General features: G+C 43.0%; 1 protein-coding gene across 5 annotated transcripts in view; it reads left to right on the top strand.

Moving 5' to 3' along the window:
- Nucleotides 1–19,555, top strand: part of TEX36 (testis expressed 36) — a 50,371-nt gene extending 30,816 nt beyond the window's left edge. The window contains exons 9-13 of one of the 5 annotated variants that reach the window (XM_007173285.2): nucleotides 4,854–4,898; nucleotides 13,773–13,923; nucleotides 14,922–15,053; nucleotides 16,321–16,401; nucleotides 17,400–19,555. In XM_007173285.2, the coding sequence (XP_007173347.1) occupies nucleotides 14,940–15,053; nucleotides 16,321–16,401; nucleotides 17,400–17,696 (492 nt within the window). In that variant the 5' untranslated portion in view covers nucleotides 4,854–4,898; nucleotides 13,773–13,923; nucleotides 14,922–14,939 and the 3' untranslated portion in view covers nucleotides 17,697–19,555. Of the gene's footprint in view, nucleotides 1–4,141; nucleotides 4,749–4,853; nucleotides 4,899–8,148; nucleotides 9,011–13,772; nucleotides 15,054–16,320; nucleotides 16,402–17,399 lie in introns of those variants that run through there. The other 4 variants (XM_057531331.1, XM_057531330.1, XM_057531332.1 and 1 more) reach the window with 4 other exon arrangements.
- The last annotated feature ends 515 nt before the right edge of the window (nucleotides 19,556–20,070 follow it).

The following is a 20,070-nucleotide window of genomic DNA, read 5'->3' on the forward strand; positions in this document are numbered from 1 at the left end:
ATCTCAGCAGCTAGAGAGCTTCCAGAGCTACTGCTGGAACTTGGAACTGCATTATTCCTCATTGTTTGACTTCAAGGTCTTACTCTTAAAAGTCTGGGTTAAGGCCAAGGGTCATGCTGCTGCTGACTTTAAGCTTTATATGATTTTACTTTCCATAATGCAAAGCTTATTAAGGTGGATTCCACTAGAGCTGACGGGGGAACTTTGCCTGCCACCAGGGTGGAATGAAATGCTTCTTTGGAAGTGTGGACGCATTCCTCATTCAGGCCGTGGGCCCTCTAGAGTATGAACCACTGATAATTGACCGTGGTACCTTCAGCACCTAACGCAATGTGGAGGATTGCCTGTAAAACACTTTCCTGGAACACATGTAAATTCATGATTTGACCATAGTCAGTCTAGCTCTCTCTGCTCTAAGCAGACATCACGGATTCTGTATACTTTATAGCTTAATTTACATGCCCTTCTCCTTGTCCGGGCCTGAACTGTTGCAAGACATTGATCGTGCATTACTTGCTTTGCTATACCTTCTTTTTAAATTCTTTTAGCTTTGTTTCCTACCATGATAGCAAGACATGCTCATTATGGAAATTTGGAAAAGCTCAATGAAGAAAAAAAAGAAATTCAATTAATTCTAAAATTTTAGTGTAACTTTCCACTTTCCATGAATACGTATGTACATTTTTACAAAAGAGGATCATCCTGTAGAAGTATTTACCTTTCTTTTTGACTGTACAATGCAATGTAAACATTTTTCTGTTGTCATTCTTCTATGTTTTTCATGACTGCATTGGGTTCAACTTTATGTTTCGATTTTTTTTTTCTCTAACAAATAGTATAATGAGCATACTTCGGGATACATCTTTGTGCAAACATGTGGGTATTGTGGTAAATTTTCAGAAGTAAAATTACTGGATCACAAACATGGATATTTTTAAGGCTTTTGGAGAGCTATTGCAACCAAATCACTCTTTGCTGCCAATAGTAATTTCTTAATTATTGGTCCTGATGTCAGTGCTGGCAGCATCGCTGGACAGTGTCTAAAGTGCTCCTGGCTGCCCAGTGGGGTATATGTTGCCAAGAGCTGACCTTTGTAGATGCGACTTTCTGCTTCAGTGGTCCTTTGTTCCTTACAGATGAACTGGTCTTTAAGGGTTCGATGCTTCCCATGGCTTTTTGTTCAAATGTCTCTTTTAAAATTGATGTTGAATGCAACCTCCAACTGGAGATCATGTACTGTCTGTTGCTCGATCACTCAGCTTCCATTCTTGTGGATTTCCCACTGAACCAACCTCATTGATTTCTCCTCAAGGATGGCCTGTAGGTAAGGGCTCTCTTACCTGAGAGTAAGACCTTCTCTCTAGGGGCCAACTTTGTGAGGGCTTTGCCATTTGGAACTATTCTACCCACAGGGATTATTTTGCCTTAGACAATGCCCTGCTCTCCAGGGATGGCCATGGGGATCTTATTGGGAAGTGAGTTGAGGTGTTTCAGCAAGGCAGTTTTTTAAAACTGGGGTCTGACTGTTCTCTGCGGCTTTTTCAGATGCCAGCAACAGTTGGCCACAGTAGGAGATGCTCACTGGAATGTTCCCGGGCTGTCCGTGCACAAGTCCCAGCTGCTCTGGCCAATGGGAAATGAGAGCTAATTTGCTCTAAGGGCCCTAATTGGCTGATGGTGCAGTTCCGTGCCTACTATTTTAAGGCTGTGTTTCTGGCCCCAGCTTGGCAGGCTTGCTTGAGACATCTGGCAACAATGATCAGAATGCCTCTTTTTTTCAAGGAGGCTCACCATCGATTCATCTATGGACTCACAAGGAAAGTCTCATTTAGTAGAGCCAACATGTTTCAAAGAAAAGTATATTTTCATTAACTAGCCTCAAAGCAGTAATTACATGTTCAGAGAACTCAGTAAAAATTTATTTCTAAATATTTGGCAGTGAAATGTTGAAGGCAGCGTGTGAGTACGTGTGAGTGCGTGTGTGTGTGCGCGCACACGTGCCTAACATGTTGCATGTGTTTTAAATAAACCCAGCATCTAAAAGGAAGCAGGAAATACAATTGTAGCCTTTGAAATTTAATTTTTAGCAACAGGATGTGTTTCTAAATACTGCTAATATATCAAAAGGAAAATGTGCGTTTAAAGGCTTTAAAATTGTTATCAAAGCAATTGTAAAGCAAATGAGGTGGCTTTTATTTTTTATTTTTTTACAATGGTGGCGTCTGAACACTGGAAACCAAATTTCAACCGAGGATCAAAAGCAACGGTGACGTCTTTGCCTGAGATGCAGCTGAACTTCGATGCTCCCGCAACCTGATTCACAGTTTATAATCACAGTTATCACAGAACCATTAAAAGCCTCTTAACTTGAATTCCCACAATTCCTTGATGGCAAGGGCAAAGAGAGAGCAACGTAACTTTGAATGTAAATGTAACACAAGGTTCGAACGGAGAGAATCTCTTTTAATTGTGCCAGCGGAAGAAGATGTCGTATGGATGCGTCTACCCTAGCAGATGGCTGATGTAAGAATACAACATGAAGTCTTAGGAGGCTCGGGATGTTATGAAAATGATTTCTCTGTGAAGCGACTGGTAAAGTGTCCGCCCGTTCCAGACCTCTTTCTGGGAGGAGGAAGAGGAGGTGACTTGTTAAAATGTGTTAACTGCGCGGTGGGTTGGCTGGACAAACGCTATGCGGTGTCTGATCGAATCAGCCTGAAAAGAATCCTCGGCCCCATTCAGTGGGAGCCAAAGCCCAGCAACTGTCCAAGCCCTCGTCATGTGAGAAATCTGATTTCATGTTTTTCCACCCTTCAGTGCCTTTGCTGACATTTCCCCTAACAATGCTGTTATGTGCTGTACAGCTAGACAGTGCAGTCAATAAGCTGTCCTGAGACTTCGGATAAAACAGAGGGTTCTTATCTCACTGCAAAACAATTAGAGACCTCGTGCAGCCGTGAGCTGTGTGCATACCAACATACCAACGACGGTCTGTTCCCAAATTTCTGAGCCCTCCCTGGAGAGATACACGCCTGCACATTAGGATGCTTGCTCTAAATGGTCCACATGCGTGTGCCCCTGGTGTGCTGGACGTGGTCCTTGTCTCACCTTTGTGAAGGAGGATTGGAATCACCCGAGGAAGGAAAGCGCTATCTCTCTGCCATCTCCAGCACTGGTTCTGAAATAACTAATTCCAATCAATCCGTCCTCACCTCATATGAGTTCTTCCTGCATGAACTGACCACATTCACTGCCCAGTTTGATCTTGTTCCCACAGTGGAGAAAGCAAATGGCTTGGTCCAGTGGGAGCGGGTTATTGACCAGGTACTTAATTAGGCGCACAGCCCTGATGGGGTCATTCTCCCACCGTCAAAACGACTGGACCGTGGCATGGCGGAACCATGAGTTTGGTTTACTATCATTTGCCTGAGCCACCGTTGAATCAGTGGGGTAGGAATCTAAATGAAACGTTAAGACAACCACACTGCAGCCTGTTTATATAACTGTGCAAAGAAACAGCATGTGTCTCAGGGTCCTCTGGGGGAAAACCTTCTCTACTTCCCTACTTCCATATCAGGCACACTGAGGTCGGTGTTATGCCTTCTAAAAAGGTTTTAAGCGCCGAAGGGAAAACCTCCTAGGTAAATAGGATGTAAACTCTTTTAGCCTCCTACTTGAGTTTCCAAATCTTTAAAAGTCTAAAAGGACAGTGAACCTTGTCCAAGAATTAGGCTGCAATTCTTCTCTGTAGGTACAAGGTCAAATGGGCCCACGGGTGCCCTGAGTCCTCTGTCTTTTCACAGAAAGACCAAGAAAGTCTCAAGCACCAACCAGGGCCTTGAGATTCTCCAGGGTGGTGCTTCTCAAACTTTATGTGCACACAGATCACCCGGGCATCTTGTTAAAATGCAGATTCGGATTCAGTAGGTCTGGACATGGGCCTGAGACTCTGCATTTCTAATAAACTCCCAAGTGGTGCTTGGGTTGCTGGTCCAAGGACCACACCTGGAGCAGTGAGGCCTTGGTGGTGGGAAGGTTCCTTACCTCACAGCCAACTTAGAAGGAAGTAGGGAAAAAAAGACCTTGCGAAGGCAACATCGCAAGCCTAGATGCTGTGTACATTTCCTATTTGCCTTTTCAGGGCACCCCCGGTGGACAGAAATACCCTGGAATGTGAAGAAAGAGCAAGCAAGAAAGGACAAATTGGTGGTCATCCACACGATTAACTGAATTGATGAACATCGGATCCCAGTCGAGCTGGAGAAATTGGGGTCTAACGTCAGGACTCAGCCCACGTCTGTCATTTATGACTTTGTCTTCTTATTATCTTTGTAACAAGGCTCTTCTATTAGCTCACAGTTTGCTGCCAAGTTGATGAAATCGCCGTTATATTTTATGGTACACGGTAAGAGGAGAGAGGAGATTTTAAAAGACCTACAGATCTCTTCTTCATTGAGGGACCTCGCCTCCTCTCTCTTCTCCCTGCGTGGGATGGAGATGAACTTACCATCACGTTCCAAGGCACTGTTCATTTCCTCTTCAGCTGAAAAATATATATTTATTTGGCTGTTTTGCTTTACGATTGTGGAGGCTGGCATTTTCCATTCCAGTGCTCTCCGTTCTGAACCACACTTGTAATTACTGCTGTCTTTTATTCTGTGTCTTCAGAGGACTGTCCCATTCAAACTGTGAGAGGACAAAAGCTGCTGTCTTTCCAGGGGGTGGAAACAATAGCATCAAGTCTTCACGTAAACCTCAACAAACACGGAAACACAGAAGTGAAAATAGGAATAATAAATGCATCCAGTGGAGAAATGGAAATCAAACTAAACATTTCTGCCTGTCTTTTTCAGAATTTGGAGAAAGAATAAACTCGGCACGCCTGCTGCATCCTAAGGGTGAGTCTTATTTCAAAGGTGATTTTTCTAAAAAAGCCAAAGTTTTCAACTGGTGTGTTGTTGTTACCTGTTCCTCAAGTCTCTGTCTGCTACCGACACTGGCCAGCTGGTCAAGGTCACAAAGGGCAAGGTGCCTGTCCACAGCTCTCGGATGGCCTGGAGGCCCTGAGTGGCCCGCCTTCTAGTTTTTCCTCTATCATCTCCACCCTGCGTGGTCCTCTGACCTCCTTTTGGTTCCTGAGTGAGTCAAGCTCCACCCAATATCAGGGCCTCTGACGGGCTCTCCATCCACCTGGCACGTGCTCCCCATCACCTTCCTGGTCACCCTTCAGATTCATGCAGGTCCCACTGTCACATGATCTTGAGCACCCAGTACCTCTCATAACTATAACCAATTATCTGGGTGGTACGTCTGTCTCCCCACAAGAGAGCCAGCTTCGTGAGGACAGTGACAGTATCTACTGTGACCTTCACTGTGTCCAGTACAATTTGCTAGATTGCAGCAATTTTTTGAGCGACCAATTCTCCAAGTTATCAATGAACCAAAAGCTTCTCAAGACACGATTTGAAAAGTTTATAGCAATTCACGTTTCAGCAAGGTTATCAAAAATTGTCATTACCTGGGCAATGTCTCACATCTTTACCAACTCATGCGTGTCAGCAGAGTCAAGCGTTTTTATAAATGTTACTGTTTCTACCTTTCAACTGAACAAACTTCCAGGTTGGTCAAGTTCTCCTCCTTGTCTTTCAATTCGTCTTACTTGTCTTGATCCAGGAATTGTTTTCTTGAGTGGAAGGGAGAGAGATGCAGTTAATTTTCCAGATAGTTTGCAACGTAGGGTAAAACAAACAAACAAAAAATGTGCTTCACATGACAGATGCCTGAGTACTTTTCAAGATGATGTGCAAATGGGTTGTGCATCCATTGTAATTTCCATGAGTTCCATACGAATCATGAACCATAATAAAAACGTACAATTGAGTCACCTCAATTCTGTTGCTATTTGCAGAAAGAATCCAGATAGTTTACCTTGCAGGGTGAAAAGAAAATGTGTTTTATAATTCAGATGCCTGAGAATTTCTCAGATGCTCAACACTTTACGTGCAGATGGCTCGGCTTTTCCCATATGCAAGTTAAGTCGTCCGGGATTTGTGGACGTGAAGGTGGAGGTGAAACTTTTGGTGGCATGATGAACTGCAGCATGCCTGTGTGTGCAGGTCTGAGAGTTGTGCGGGCAGCACACGTGGGCACGTGGCCGATGCGTGTGTGAAAACACACCCGTGGTTCCACCACTTTCTCTCCCACCAAAGACAGCAAATTGCTGATTAAAACAAGGAATGGCACAGTGCGCTGAAAACACGTGGAGGAGACAGGCACAGCTGCTTTTCATAAGGTCCTTAACACTTCAGATGTAAAAGATCTAAAAGTCAAAGTACACAACAGCTGTCATTTCGAAAAATACATTGGGTGGAACAGTTAGATACAAATGTTGTAGATAGCTCACCGAAAATAATTTTTGGTTAATCAATAATTGGGGGTCCTAGTCATCTGATGTATTGGCAAATCCATGATTTACTACTTATGAAAAACTGATTTTGGTGATTGTCTTACCACTGTTTGAACACAGTGCTGACACGTAGTGGGTGTTCCGTCAGTATTTGTTGAATGAACACGCCCATGTCTCAGCACTGCCTTTGCAGCTCCCTTTAACAGGCTGTGTTGCAACACTGCATTCCGAGCAGGGCCCAGCTCATGCAAAGACCCAAAGCAGGATGGAGCTCGACCCCCCGGTGTTCTCAGCCCCAGTGATCTTAGTGCCCTGAGTGCTACAGAACTGGTTTTCAGAATGGGTCTCCAAGTTCAGCTCAGTAATTCAAACCTCTGAAAAGAATAACATCAACACTGAACAACCGCACCCCAATCTGCAGCTAGGAAATCCTAGCTGAAGAAAAATTGGATTTCATTTTTCCTGGCCGGGTTTTCTTTATTTGCTTTTGATTTTCTTGGACAAATTTTTTAGAATTTTAAACAATCGTTCAAAAGGGGAAAATTGGAATACACCTTGACCAGTGATTGTATACCTTGTTTAATAGAGCATAAGACTAAATACAGAGGAGATGCAGAATATATTTAGAAACGAGATTTTAGATCTAAAGGATTTTCTGCTCCATTGGTGGAGACAAAGGGAATGTCTGTGAAATACTATGGTTTGGAAATGGCACTGTTTCTAGGTTTTTAGTCTCAGTCTTCGGCTCCCTGCCTCCTTATTGCTTTACTTTCAGTCTCTTGATGTGGGAGAAGCAGCATTCTGCACTCATCCTTCCCCTCCATTTGTGCAGAGCTCCCTGGCATGACATCTACTGGGGAGGGAGGGCCACCGGAGGAGCACATGATGGCAGTCATTTGACCCCTGGCCTGCCAGAGCTCACAGTGGGGAGGGATCATGGCTAAGAGGCCCAGTTTCATGCAGATTAAAGAAAGGGGGTTAAAAGCAATCCTAGAAAATTCACTGCCCAATAATTTAATGTGGTCAGGGAAGTGCAGTGAAACGAATCCTGTTTGATGCTGGCATTGAAATTGGCCTCAGTACATCTGGGTTCTAGTTTAGACTTTGCTACAAATTAGCTATGTGACTATGGGTGAGTCCCTCCACCTCTCTGAGACTCCCTTTCCTCATCTGTAAGTGGAGATGTTTACTAACACCTGCTCAGTTTCAGTCCGTGTTCCACCTCAGGCATCTCATCCAGGAACACACCTCTCTGGGCCGTCGGTGCTGGCCAGAGGAGAGGTCCCATATCACTAACCCGGCAACTCTTGTTAGGACACCCTCGCCGATGATTAGGGGAAGAGGGGCTTGAGGACACAATTTCTTTTTTTTTTTTTTTAAACATCTTTATTGAAGTATAATTGCCTTACAATGGTGTGTTAGCTTCTGCTTTATAACAAAGTGAATCAGTTATACACATACAATATGTTCCCATATCTCTTCCCTCTTGCATCTGAGGACACAATTTCTTATAAAAAAAAAGAGAGTTGGACAGATTCTCCCATTGGTGTTTACTCTTATTTTCACATGGAGTAGCCAAGAGAATTGTCAAGACACAGAATTTATAAAAGGAAGGAAGGAAAGAAATGAAGGAAGGGAGGAAGGAAGGAAAGAAGGAAGGAAGGAAAGAAGGAAGGAAGGAAGGGAGGTAGGGAGGGAGGGAAGAGGGGAAAGAAAAGCAGAAGTCACGTAACTGAGTAGAAGTGAGGCAGGACTTGAGTGTCCGGACCCCCAGAGGAAGGCCAGCTCTCCGGAGCCACCTCTGCAACTTGGGAGACGCCAGGTGGCCCTCGAAAGGCTTGCGAGCCCTGGAGCTGTCCCGTGACCCGGCGCCCCCTCCACTGGGTACGTGGCTCTGTTTCCTCACTTGTAAACCCCAAAGGTTCATGGAGAAAAAGTAAAACACGTGAAAGCGCTCAGCACAGCACCTGGTATTTAATAACTACTCACGATTGCTGCTTCGTCATGGCCTCAGCAGTGGGCAGTAAGGGGAGTCACAGTGAGTGAGCTGGGACATGCAGGCGGCCAGGAAAGGAGCACGTGGGGAGGCCTGAGGCCTGGCTGGGTGTAGACAAGGCAGAGTCAACTCACTTCTCTGAAAACTAAGAGGTTGGAATAGATGGTTACCATGAGGATATTCAACTCAGAAGTCATCAGAGGATTTGGAGGGTACAGAGTTCGCCATTGTCTCAAGACTGTCTGGTCCACACCTGTGTGACCTGTGTGTATGGCTTCCTCACCTGGGACCTGGAGGCTTACACACTGGGGAGCGACAGCTGCAAGGGACCCGAGGCAGGAGCCCTTGGGGGGCTTGGAAGACCCGCACTCCTCCCCCATTGTGATGGGTGGGCTCTGATGCTATGACAACAGGGACCACTCCCGGACTTCCCCTCCTGGTAGAGGCTGAGAATTAAAGATCAGGAACAAGGAGGAGTGGCTTCCCAGGTGTAGAATTCATGAGGCGATGGAGGGATAAGCGAGCCAACCTCAGCCCCCTTCAGCTTCCTGCAGAAAATGGCCAAAGGGAGACGCTTCAACCCACCTTCAGACAAGGATGGAAGATGGGTAAGAAGAATGGTGCCCTCTCTCATCTTTCTCCGGTCACGTGGGTGTGGTCAGGACACAGAACTGAGTTCGGATCCCACTTCTGCTACTTACTATAGTATGACGTCTGACAAATCACTTCACCCAGCCTCAGCTCCTTCATCTGTGAAATGGGAATCTCATAGTATCCTTGGGAGGACCAAATGAAATTAATCTGAGTATAAAACGCTCAGCAGGCTGGCAACTTGTGACTGTTCACTAAGCAGTAATTGGTATGTGCCCTGCTTTTTCTCTTTTCTATAACATCTATCTTCTGACATACTATATAATTTATTATATAAACTCCATGAGGCTGGTTACCTTTGTCTTTTTTTTTCCCCACTGGTTGTATCAGAGAAAATTGTGGTACTAGCCTCTTCTAGAGCAGTAATACATAGAAAATTTTTTTAAAAATTTGTTTGTTTAAAAGGAAAAAGAAAAATGGAAAACATCTTGGAAAATTTGCGCCTGAAGGCTTTAAAAACCCTAAGCAACTTAGTCTTTCTAAATCTCAGTCTCTTTGTCAAATGGGAGCATAATATACTAAGGTTAGAGGCCATGGTGGGGATTAATGAGATAATTCGTACAAAGGTGCTTAGTATAATGCATGGAAACACAGTAACCACTCAATACTTGCTAACTATTATATAGATAATATATAATATATGTAATATATATATATGTATATATGTCCACCATGCAGAACCCACAGATACCGAAGGGAAACTAAGGGACCTGAGCATCCTTGGATTTTGGTACCCACAGGGTGGGATGGGGGGAACCAATCCCCCACAGATTCCAAGGGGTACATATTTATACTGATATTCTTTCTTGTATACCCTGCTCCATTTCACAGATTTAAAGTAATGAATGGAAAATATTCACAATAAAGTAGTAAAGTATATAAAAATAAGAATTCAGAACCAGTTTAAATATACTTTAAGAGGCTGAGACTGGGAAAGTATGTAACATAGATATGCAGGCCATATGGCCTAAACAGTAGCTATTTGGACATCAAATTTGACTCTGAGTTTCCTGGAAGCCAAAGTAAAATGGGAAATAACGTGAACTACATACACTAATTGGTTAGGAAGAGACAACGTAAGCTTCTCAGACTAAATAGCTTGGCCTCTTTTTATCACCTACAGTATCAGTTAGGGCTGTGTTTGAATATTATAAAAAGCTGACTACAGTACCTTATCCAGACAGGGGTCTGTGTTTCTCAAGTAACAATCAGTCCAGAGGGAGGCAGTTCAGGGCTGGTACAGATGCCCCAGGGCGTTGTCAAAGGCCCAGGTTCTTTTCAGCCTCCTGTCCTGTCATCCTTAGTGCAGTGTGTCAACTCTGGCAGGTAAATGAGAGGAAAGTCAACGGATAAATAGATGGAAGGCACCTGTCAGCTAAGTCGGCCCCTTTTTCTGGGGGAAACAATCTCTTTCCCACGAACCCCACCCACAGACTTCTGCTTTCGTTTCAACTGGTCACATGGCCAATTTAGCTGCAAGGGAGTTTGGGGGGGTATTTTTTAACCAACCACGTTGCCACCCCAAACAAAGTCAGGGTTCTGTTATAAGGCAGAAATCGAGAAAGAACATTGCATCTCCCACTGGTGTCCCAGGAAAGTACCTGGGCCCAGTTTAAGTGGGGAGCCTTTGGTGTGGGTCCTTTCTGCTGCCGGCACCTAAGAGCGTAAAGAGAATAGTGCTGACGTGAAGTTTCCCAAAGTAACTTGTTGGGAAAATTAAAGAAATTGTTGGCTTTGCGTCAGCAGCAGCCCCTTTGGGAGACTAATTGCCACATTGGAGGTGACAGTCATTTTGCAGTTGACCTTGCTGGTGGTAACCTGGCTGTTGCTAGGTAGAAAAGGCTCTCTGCAGACACTTTCACCTTCCTATTTAATATTTCAGTCACTGAGTGATTGAATGCAGCAAAAATTTCACTGCCAACTAGTTAAAAAGCTGTATTTCACGGCTACAATATCTAACAGAAGGGTTTATTTCACAGCTATCATGTTATAGCCATTAAATATATATTTTAAAAGAGTGAAATTAAAATGCTAGAGCCATTTATTTTTTTACAGTGATTTAGTCCACAGACTTGCAGAATACAAATGAACTCAAGTCAGTTGTCATTTAGCTGGTGAGAGGGATCCTTCGTGATGTAGAAAAACTCTCCACCTTGGCCTGATTTTCCATAACTTGGAAAATCAGATTGGAGGAGGGGAAAAGGGAAAGGTTCTCAGTCTGGAGGCCCTCTGTATTATTTATATTTACTTAAAAATTGTTTAAAAACATTAAAAAATATATATAATACAGGATGAATTAGAAATGTATAGGTTGATTTTGAAAAATTTCTGGGGTATATTGTTAAGTGAGAAAAGCAAGGTGTAAAATAGTATGTATCATATGGTCCAATTTTTATAAAGCAGTGTAAGTCCCTTTTGTAGGTACGGGTGTTTGTAAAGGATCATACGAGAGCTATTGTCATTACTATTGTTATCACTGTTATCTGGGGTGTTGGTGGGGGTGACAAGAAGGGGAAGGAAACAGAAACCAAAAGTTACTATTAAATTATAAAAAGGCATTTATTGCAAATCAAAACCACAATGAGGGATCACCTCACACCAGTCAGAATGGGCATCATCAGAAAATCTACAAACAACAAATGCTGGAGAGGGTGTAGAGAAAAGGGAACCCTCCTGTGCTGTTGGTGGGAATGTAAATTGGTGCAGCCACTATGGAGGTTCCTTAAAAAACTAAAAATAGAATTACCATATGACCCAGCAATCCCACTACTGGGCATATACCCTGAGAAAACCGTAATTCAAAAAGATACATGCACCCCAATGTTCATTGCAGCACCAGTTACAATAGCCAGGACATGGAAGCAGCCTAAATGTCCATCAACATATGAATGGATAAAGAAGATGTGGCACATACATACAATGGAATATTACTCAGCCGTAAAAAGAAACGAAATTGGATCATTTGTAGAGATGTGGATGGACCTAGAGACTGTCATACAGAGTGAAGTAAGTCAGAAAGAGAAAAACAAATATCATATATTAACCCATATATGTGGAATCTAGAAAAGTGGTACAGATGGACCGGTTGGCCGGGTAGAAGTTGAGACACAGATGTAGAGAACAAACGTATGGACACCAAGGGGGGAAAGCGGGGTTGGGGGGGATGGTGGGATGAATTGGGAGATTGGGATTGACATATACACACTAATATGTATAAAATAGGTAACTAATAAGAACCTGCTATATAAAAAATAGATAAATAAAATTCAAATAAAAAAATAAAACAGAGAAGATCAGAAAAATAAATAAAAAGGTCACATTTATAATTTTATAAATTTATAATTTTTGAAGCCACATTTATAATACGATCCTATATATGCAAATTATGCATATATATGGGTGTACAGTTGCACAAGGATGCATGACAAAGTTGGTCACCAGAGAGTTAAGGGGAGGACTTCCCTGGTGGCGCAGTGGTTAAGAATCCACCTGCCAATGCAGGGGACACGGGTTCGAGCCCTGGTCCGGGAAGATCCCACATGCCGCGGAGCAACTAAGCCCGTGCGCCACAGCTGCTGAGCCTGCATGCTACAACTGCTGAAGCCTGCGTGCCTGGAGCCTATGCTCCGCAACAAGAGAGGCTGCGACAGTAAGAGGCCCGCGCACCTCAATGAAGAGTGGCCCCCGCTTGCCGCAACTAGAGGAAGCCCTCGCACAGAAACAAAGACCCAAAACAGCCAAAAATTAATAAATAAATTAATTAATTTAAAAAAAAAAAGAAAAGAAAAGAAAAGTAAAATAGATAAAAAAAAAAGTTAAGGGGAAAGAGTGATGGGATTTCAAGGGAATTCTACTTCCTTATGTTTTTCTTTATTGTTTGAACTTTTAAAAACCATAAGCATGTATTACAACTCTAATCAGAAACAAATACAATTATTTTCGTTGGAAAAACGAGACAATTAATAGATGCGCTTCATTAAGAAACATATAAACTACGGCAAAAAAAGTGTTCTTCCTTCCCTGGTGCCCTCCTCCGAGGTGACCCTGTCGCTCGGCCGTGGAAGAGCCCGTCCACGTGATGGTGTGTTGGTTTGTGTGGTTGTCTCCTTGCCCTTGATCCCGGTTCCTACTCTGCTCGCCCCACAGGCAGCTATTCACACATGTTTAATGGGAGTTCTTTTACTGAGATGTGTTCTTGTAAATTATGTATTGTTGTTTTGTGTGCATGGATTATTTATTTACATAAATGGTGTTGGGTTATAGATCTCATTTTGTTTCTTCTTTCCACTCAGCACTGAGTTTACAAGATCTCTCTGAGGCTATGTGTCATCTGGACGATTGGTTCTCCTTTTCTCTGCCAACAATGCCCCACCAAGTATACCACATAGATGACATAATCTCTCTACCTTTTGACATAAATAGTAGCATACTAAATGCATTCTTGTGCAGAAATTAAACAAAAACCTACTTATATGTGCAGTTATATCATGACTTGAGAAGGAATGGGAGAGAATGGCAGTGTTAGCCAATACCATTATAATCCCAAAGAGAAGGAAAGACTGACTTTGGGTGTGACAGTGGGTTTGGTGACAAGGGAGGGGACAGCTGTGAGCAAAAATAGAACCTGCCAACAGCTATTGTACACTCTCTGGGTGCGTGCATTTTCTCCTTTAATCACATCTACCCTATCAAGTAAGTATTGTTATTTCCATTTTACAGATGAAGAAACTGGGGCCTGGAAAAATTGTCTCTTGCGGAAGGCTGACCTCGTGGGAGAGAGAGCTGGGATTGGTCTCAGGGCGTTTGGATCTACTCTCTGTGACCCACCACCACATTATGCTTCCTCCCTTTTCAGGAATTTTCGCTAAGAGTCAGGGTCTTGCCTTCTGTTTGTATTGTAGTTTCCATTCATATTCCTCTCCTTGAGATCCCTGCTTCAAAGTCCACTTTGTTGGGGTGGCTTTTAAGAGGTGCTGTTTATATAAAATTGGGGTGAGCTACAGTGGCTGTCAAGCACCACTCGCATCCCTCTTCAGGGGGAATTCGGGAATGGACTACTTGCGCTGCTGCTGAAAGTGTGGCTTGGGAGGCCCACCCCTAGGTATTCCTTGGCTGAAAAGAGCTGCTGCCCCAAGGTCACTTTCTGGGTCCCCACCGTCCTCTTCTACCCAGTGACTGATTGACAAAGGCTCACAAAGGCCCAGTCCTCTCACTCCATCAGGCTGACTCTGAGAAGGCATCCCATGTCTAGAGCTCCCTGTGGGGTTGGTCCAGGCCTTTGTTGGGACTGCCTCCCTAGGCCCAGTCCTGTTTCCTTCCCTTCTGTTCATAGAGAGATACTAAAGCCCACCCCCAGCCATCCAAATAATCTTCCCACCCTCTACCATTCTACATTCTCCGTGGAGACTCAACGTGACCTTTCTCTCCTCCCCTTCCCCGTGTCCTAAGGTCCACTTCATACCTGCAGGAGGTTGGCTCACCCCTGTGAACATGGGCTGAATCCTTGGCCCCAAGTGCAGAGAGCTCCCTTACCACAAGGAAGATCTCAAATAATACACTGTCTCCTCAGAGTACATCAACCCCCTCACCAGGGGCCACACCCTCCTCACCAGGCCTCGGAAACATTTCCAGGCTCCGAGCAGCAGGGTGGCCCCTGTAACTTGAAACAACCGGCAGTGGTGGCCTCAGGCCATGACAATATTTTTTGTCTTGGAAAGAATACTTGAAAATTACAAAAATTATGCCATTTCCATCGCATGCCAGAAGCACCCAAATTGCATTTTAATCCCTTTACAGAGGAAGCCCTGATACTTGGCTTAGAGATTCAGATGTGTCTGGTTTTAATCAAGGCGTGTGCTGTTTTTCCAGTTCCCTCACATTGGACTAATGCAAAAGACACCAGAATCCATCACACGTACGATGTTAAAAGAGTCCAATAGTCCACGTTTATCTCGGCAAGTGGAGGAGAAGCTACCGCCAATCTACAAAGTGCGGGAGAAGGTGAGTCCTGAGAGCTGGCCATGTGCCCCCCTGGCTCTTCAAGGGGGTGGCACCGCTGCCACCAGACAACTCTTTCTCGGAGGGAACTGCTCACTTGCCCTCCCTGGACCCCTAACTTCTGGTAGCATCCTACCTCATACACTGGTCAGTACGATACCTCAAATAGTCTTTAGAAGGAACTACCTCTGGTCCAGACAATAAAGTTAGGCTCCTCTATGGACAGAGTTCTTTTCTTTTCTTTTTAAAGATTTTTTTTTTTTGGATGTAGACCATTTTTAAAGTCTTTATTGAATTTGTTACAATATTGCTTCTGTTTTATGTTTTCGGTTTTTTTTGGCCGTGAGGCATGTGGGATCTTAGCTCTCTGACCAGGGACTGAACTTTTACCCTCTGCATTGGAAGGCGAAGTCTTAACCACTGGACCGCCAGGGAAGTCCCTATGGACAGAGTTCTTAACATGCACATTCTTCCTTGCTGGCCAGTTCATGAACAACTTTAGGGACATGAAGTGGCCGGAGGGAGAAACAGGGTTAACTTCACATTTAGCCGCCCTGAACCAGAGAGCTCTGGTCTACTAGGATCCTGATTGGGCAGAAGAAGAAGATGGCCTCAAAATTCTTTTCCAGCTTTCAATTCCATGCCTACAGACTTTCCCTTCCTTGTCTCTCAATAAGATGTTTTAAAGAGCATTTTTTATGATTTTCAGCAAGCTGGCAATAAGGTTGAGTTTCAAAGCCTTGAGCTGATGCACACACCCAAGACCTCACCCTGTGCCGTGTGTGCCATCGCTGTCGATGGATTTAATTCTTCTTTTTTTAAATAAATTTATTTATTTTATTTATTTATTTTTGGCTGCGTTGGGTCTTTGTTGCTGCGCGCGAGCTTTCTCTAGTTGTGGCAAGCGGGGGCTACTCTTCGTTGTGGTGCACGGGCTTCTCATTGCAGTGGCTTCTCTTGCTGCAGAGCACGGACTCTAGGCGCACGGGCTTCAATAGTTGTGGCGCGTGGGCTCAGTAGTTGTGGCGCACAGGCTTAGTTGCTCTGAGGCATGTGGGATCTCCCCGGACCAGGGCTTGAACCCATGTCCCCTGCATTGGCAGGTGGATTCTTAACCACTGTGCCACCAGGGAAGCCCTGATGGGTTTAATTCTTACTTAGAGGTCACTTTGCCTCCTCCGTCTTCCTTCCATGCCACTATAGGTCGGTTCTGGAAGCATACTGGGGTTCTGATGTGTGCCTTTTTATCTCTTCCCTTGCTCTTTTCCAGCAAGCAGTAAATAACAACTTCCCCTTCTCTGTACACGACAATCGTCACAGCTTTCAGAACTCTGGATTCTACCTTGACTCTGTGAGTATTTCTCTCCAAGTTGCTAATAAAATGAGCGACATTAGGGCTCTTGATTTTCTGAGACGTGTTGAAGATAGAGGACTGACCTCAAAATTGGAACAAGATTAAAGCCTCATAACAGGTTACCAGGGGGGAAAAAAGCATAAAATTCTCGGAGTCCCACGTAGCTTTCAAAATCTGCACCAGCCTTCCTTCTGCCTAGGTTTTTGTGAATTTCATGCTCATCAATGTGCTTTCCCATAAACTGTCTCATTTGTGAGCTTTCTTGTGAAGATCTGTCATGGGAAGGACGGATTGCCTATGTGTGTCTCTGAATGGCAGAGCCAGGATCTGTGAGGAGTCAAAGGAATGGATGGGGAGCTTACATGATATAAAGAAGGACGTCCTAATAACTGCAGTTGTCTTTTCTCCGGAGGTGATGTTTCCCCATCACTGAAGAAAATAAAGTCTGATAGCACTGGTTAGTGGTGGTTAACAAAGCACCGGGCAACGAAAAGAGATTGCAAGCGCATATGTAATTTAAAATTTTCTAATGGCCAGTTTAGTAAGAGTTGATGAGGAAACCTGTGATCAGAGACCCAAAGGTGCTGCTTTCTTCATTGGGAATCCTTTGGGATGGGAAAGAATCTTTGGATCTCTCGGTGTAAGAACCATCCCACTGAGTGCTGGAGACGCAACCTGGGGTGGATATGCTGAGGAGCCACCTGGGTGCAGAGAACCTACTTGGGGTCCCAGGGAGTCCAGGCTGTGGTCTCTCCGGTTCTGCCCTCCATGTCTCTAGAAGTCCAGTCCTCTTGGTGGGAGTGGAAGGCTGCGAGAACCAGGATTTTGTGAGCGTCAATTTATAGCCTTCAACAGGTTGATAAAGGATGCCTCTTGTAAGGGTGGTCATGCTGTGCATTTAGAGATAGGGTGTCACGAAGGTGGTTTTACTAAAGACATCTGAACTGTGTGACCTTGAATATTTTTCTCCTAACCTTCTTGTGATTCTTCTCCAGGGCCTGGGATGTAAGAAGATCTCCCCAGAAAAAAGGCAACACATTTCAAGAAATTTCAATCTTTGGGCATGTGACTATGTTCCATCTTGTCTCGATGGCTTTTCAAATAACCAAATATCATATGTCTGTCAGGAAGCTGTGGTGGTCCCAATTTTCAGACGCTTTCCAAGACATTATAATGAGTTATGGAACACTTTTAAATTTATTCCCCAGCAAAGCTATACAGAGTATCTGAAAAAGAATCCAAAAGTAAGGTTCATGATTAACAAAAAGGCTGGTTCTCCACTGGAGCCCTAACCCTTCCAGAAGATTCTTGATGAGTTTTGCAATATTGTTATTTCATCACACATTCTAAAAGTATGTATTTTCTGATCCAGCACTGAGGTTTGACATAAGATTTGTTTAGGATTAGAGAATATAGACTGTATGTGCCTCAATGCTGAGGTGAAGTTTTCTTGCAGTGATAACATAAAGAAACATAAAGTCCTTATATAGAGAAACCAGAAAGGCAACAGGTAATGTTGCCACTCCCCCACCTTTAAAGTATTTTTATGGTTTTAATAAGGTTGAAAAATATTCAGGTCCTTATAAAATAAAGATACATGATGACATACACATTTTAAATGAATGTGTTTTAAACAAAAATGTGCTTAAATTTTGAAATTGCCACATTAACTTTGGGGAGAGGTTTTAAATTACATAATTAATATAGACTTACATTTTCATCTTGAAATTTCAAACAAACAGAGAAAGCAGGAGTCCCCTTTGATTTCACCACATCTCTAATCCTTGTCCTGTCCCCAGAGGTAAGGTAACCATTTGTTTTGTTTTGTTTTGTTTTAATTTGTTTATTTAATTTATTTATTTTTGTCTGTGTTGGGTCTTCGTTGCTGCACGCGGGCTTTCTCTAGTTGTGGCGAGCGGGGGCTACTCTTCCTTGCAGTGCGCAGGCTTCTCATTGCGGTGGCTTCTCTTGTTGTGGAACATGGGCTCTAGGTATGCAGGCTTCAGTAGTTGTGGCACGCGGGCTCAGTAGTTGTGGCTCATGGGCTCTAGAGCACAGGCTCAGTAGTTGTGGCGTACAGGCTTAGCTGCTCCGTGGCATGTGGGATCTTCCCGGACCAGGGCTCAAACCCGTGTCCCCTGCATTGGCAGGCAGATTCTTAACCACCGCGCCACCAGGGAAGTCCCTAACCATTTGTTTTTATTCTGTGTTTTTACAATCAGATGCATGTGCATAGCTATTAATACATACAAATTTTGAACATAAACTGTATTACACAGTACATATGTTCTTGGAGTACATAACCGATCTTGAAGTTCTTGCAGTGTCAGTATGAATAAACTACTGCACTGTATCCCCTAATATGGATGTACCATGTTTTAAAAAACTATCTGACTAATGAGCCTTTGAATTATGTCTAATTTTTGGCTGCCAGACATGGTGCTACTTGAACATGCTTTATCGGGCTCTTTGGGTGCATGTTTAAATGTGCTCTGTAGTCATCTCTGAAAGTTACCTTCTTAGTGCCAAGTTGGCCCATATGCACAGAGTATTAATAAACACCGCCAAACCACCTTCAAAAAAGACTGGACCAATTAAACTTCCATCAACAGTATCTGTGAGTTTCTGTTTCTCTCCCCCCTCAAATTATCTTTTAGATATTTAAGGATATTTAAGGACAAAAAAATGGTATCTTGTATTTTCTTATTTTGCATTTCTCTGATTATTAGTGAAGTTGGCCATCTTTTCCCACTCAGGGGTCATTTATATTGCCCTTTAAATGAGCAATGTCACCATCATTCTATATCAAAATTTTCTTGTTTCTATTTAAATATTTTTCTTATAGATGAATTTTAGAATAAGCTTGTCAAGTAAACCCACTGGCAATTTGATAGGAATTTTCCTGAATTTAGATATTAATTTATAGGAGAATCGACATCTTTATACCATGGTGTATCTCCCCATTTATTCAAATCTTATTTTATGTTCTTTGGTAAAGCTTTATAACTTCTTTTACATAAGTATGGTATGTTTCTTTTCTGTGTTTAGTCCTGTATATTTTGAAATGTGGCTCTCTTGAATGTGTGTATGTGTGTGTGTGTGTGTTTAAGTTACACTTTTAGGTTGGTTTTGTCTGATGCATAAAAAAAGCTACTGATTTCTGTATGTGAATCTTATATTTATTTGACTACCTGGATAAACTTCTTAAAATAAATTAAAAATATTCTAATAAAATTTAAAGTTTGAATAATTTTTCAGTTGATTCTTTTGGATTTTCTATGTGGATAATTATACCATTTGTGAAAGTGATAATTTTTATCATTTCTAGCATTTATACCTCCCCCTCATCTTATTGCATCAGGTAAAGTTTGAATATTAGCACAAATAGTACATATCCTTATTTTATGTCTGAATTTAATGGGACTGATTCTAATGTGTCACTCTGATGTCTGACTGTTGTTGTGGGTTTGAGATAGATAACCTTTATCTAATTAAGAATATTCTCTTATATTCATAGTTTCCTGGGTTTTTTTCCCCCTAAGATATATATTTTTAAGTATATGTACATGGGAAAATTTCAAAGAAAATAAAAATAAACAGTGAAAAATAATTTCCTCACATCCCTGACTTTCAGTCCCCATTTTCTCTCCCAGCACTGGTTCTGTC

The sequence above is a fragment of the Balaenoptera acutorostrata genome, chromosome 16 (genome assembly GCF_949987535.1).
Source record: "Balaenoptera acutorostrata chromosome 16, mBalAcu1.1, whole genome shotgun sequence".
Classification (NCBI taxonomy): domain Eukaryota; kingdom Metazoa; phylum Chordata; class Mammalia; order Artiodactyla; family Balaenopteridae; genus Balaenoptera; species Balaenoptera acutorostrata.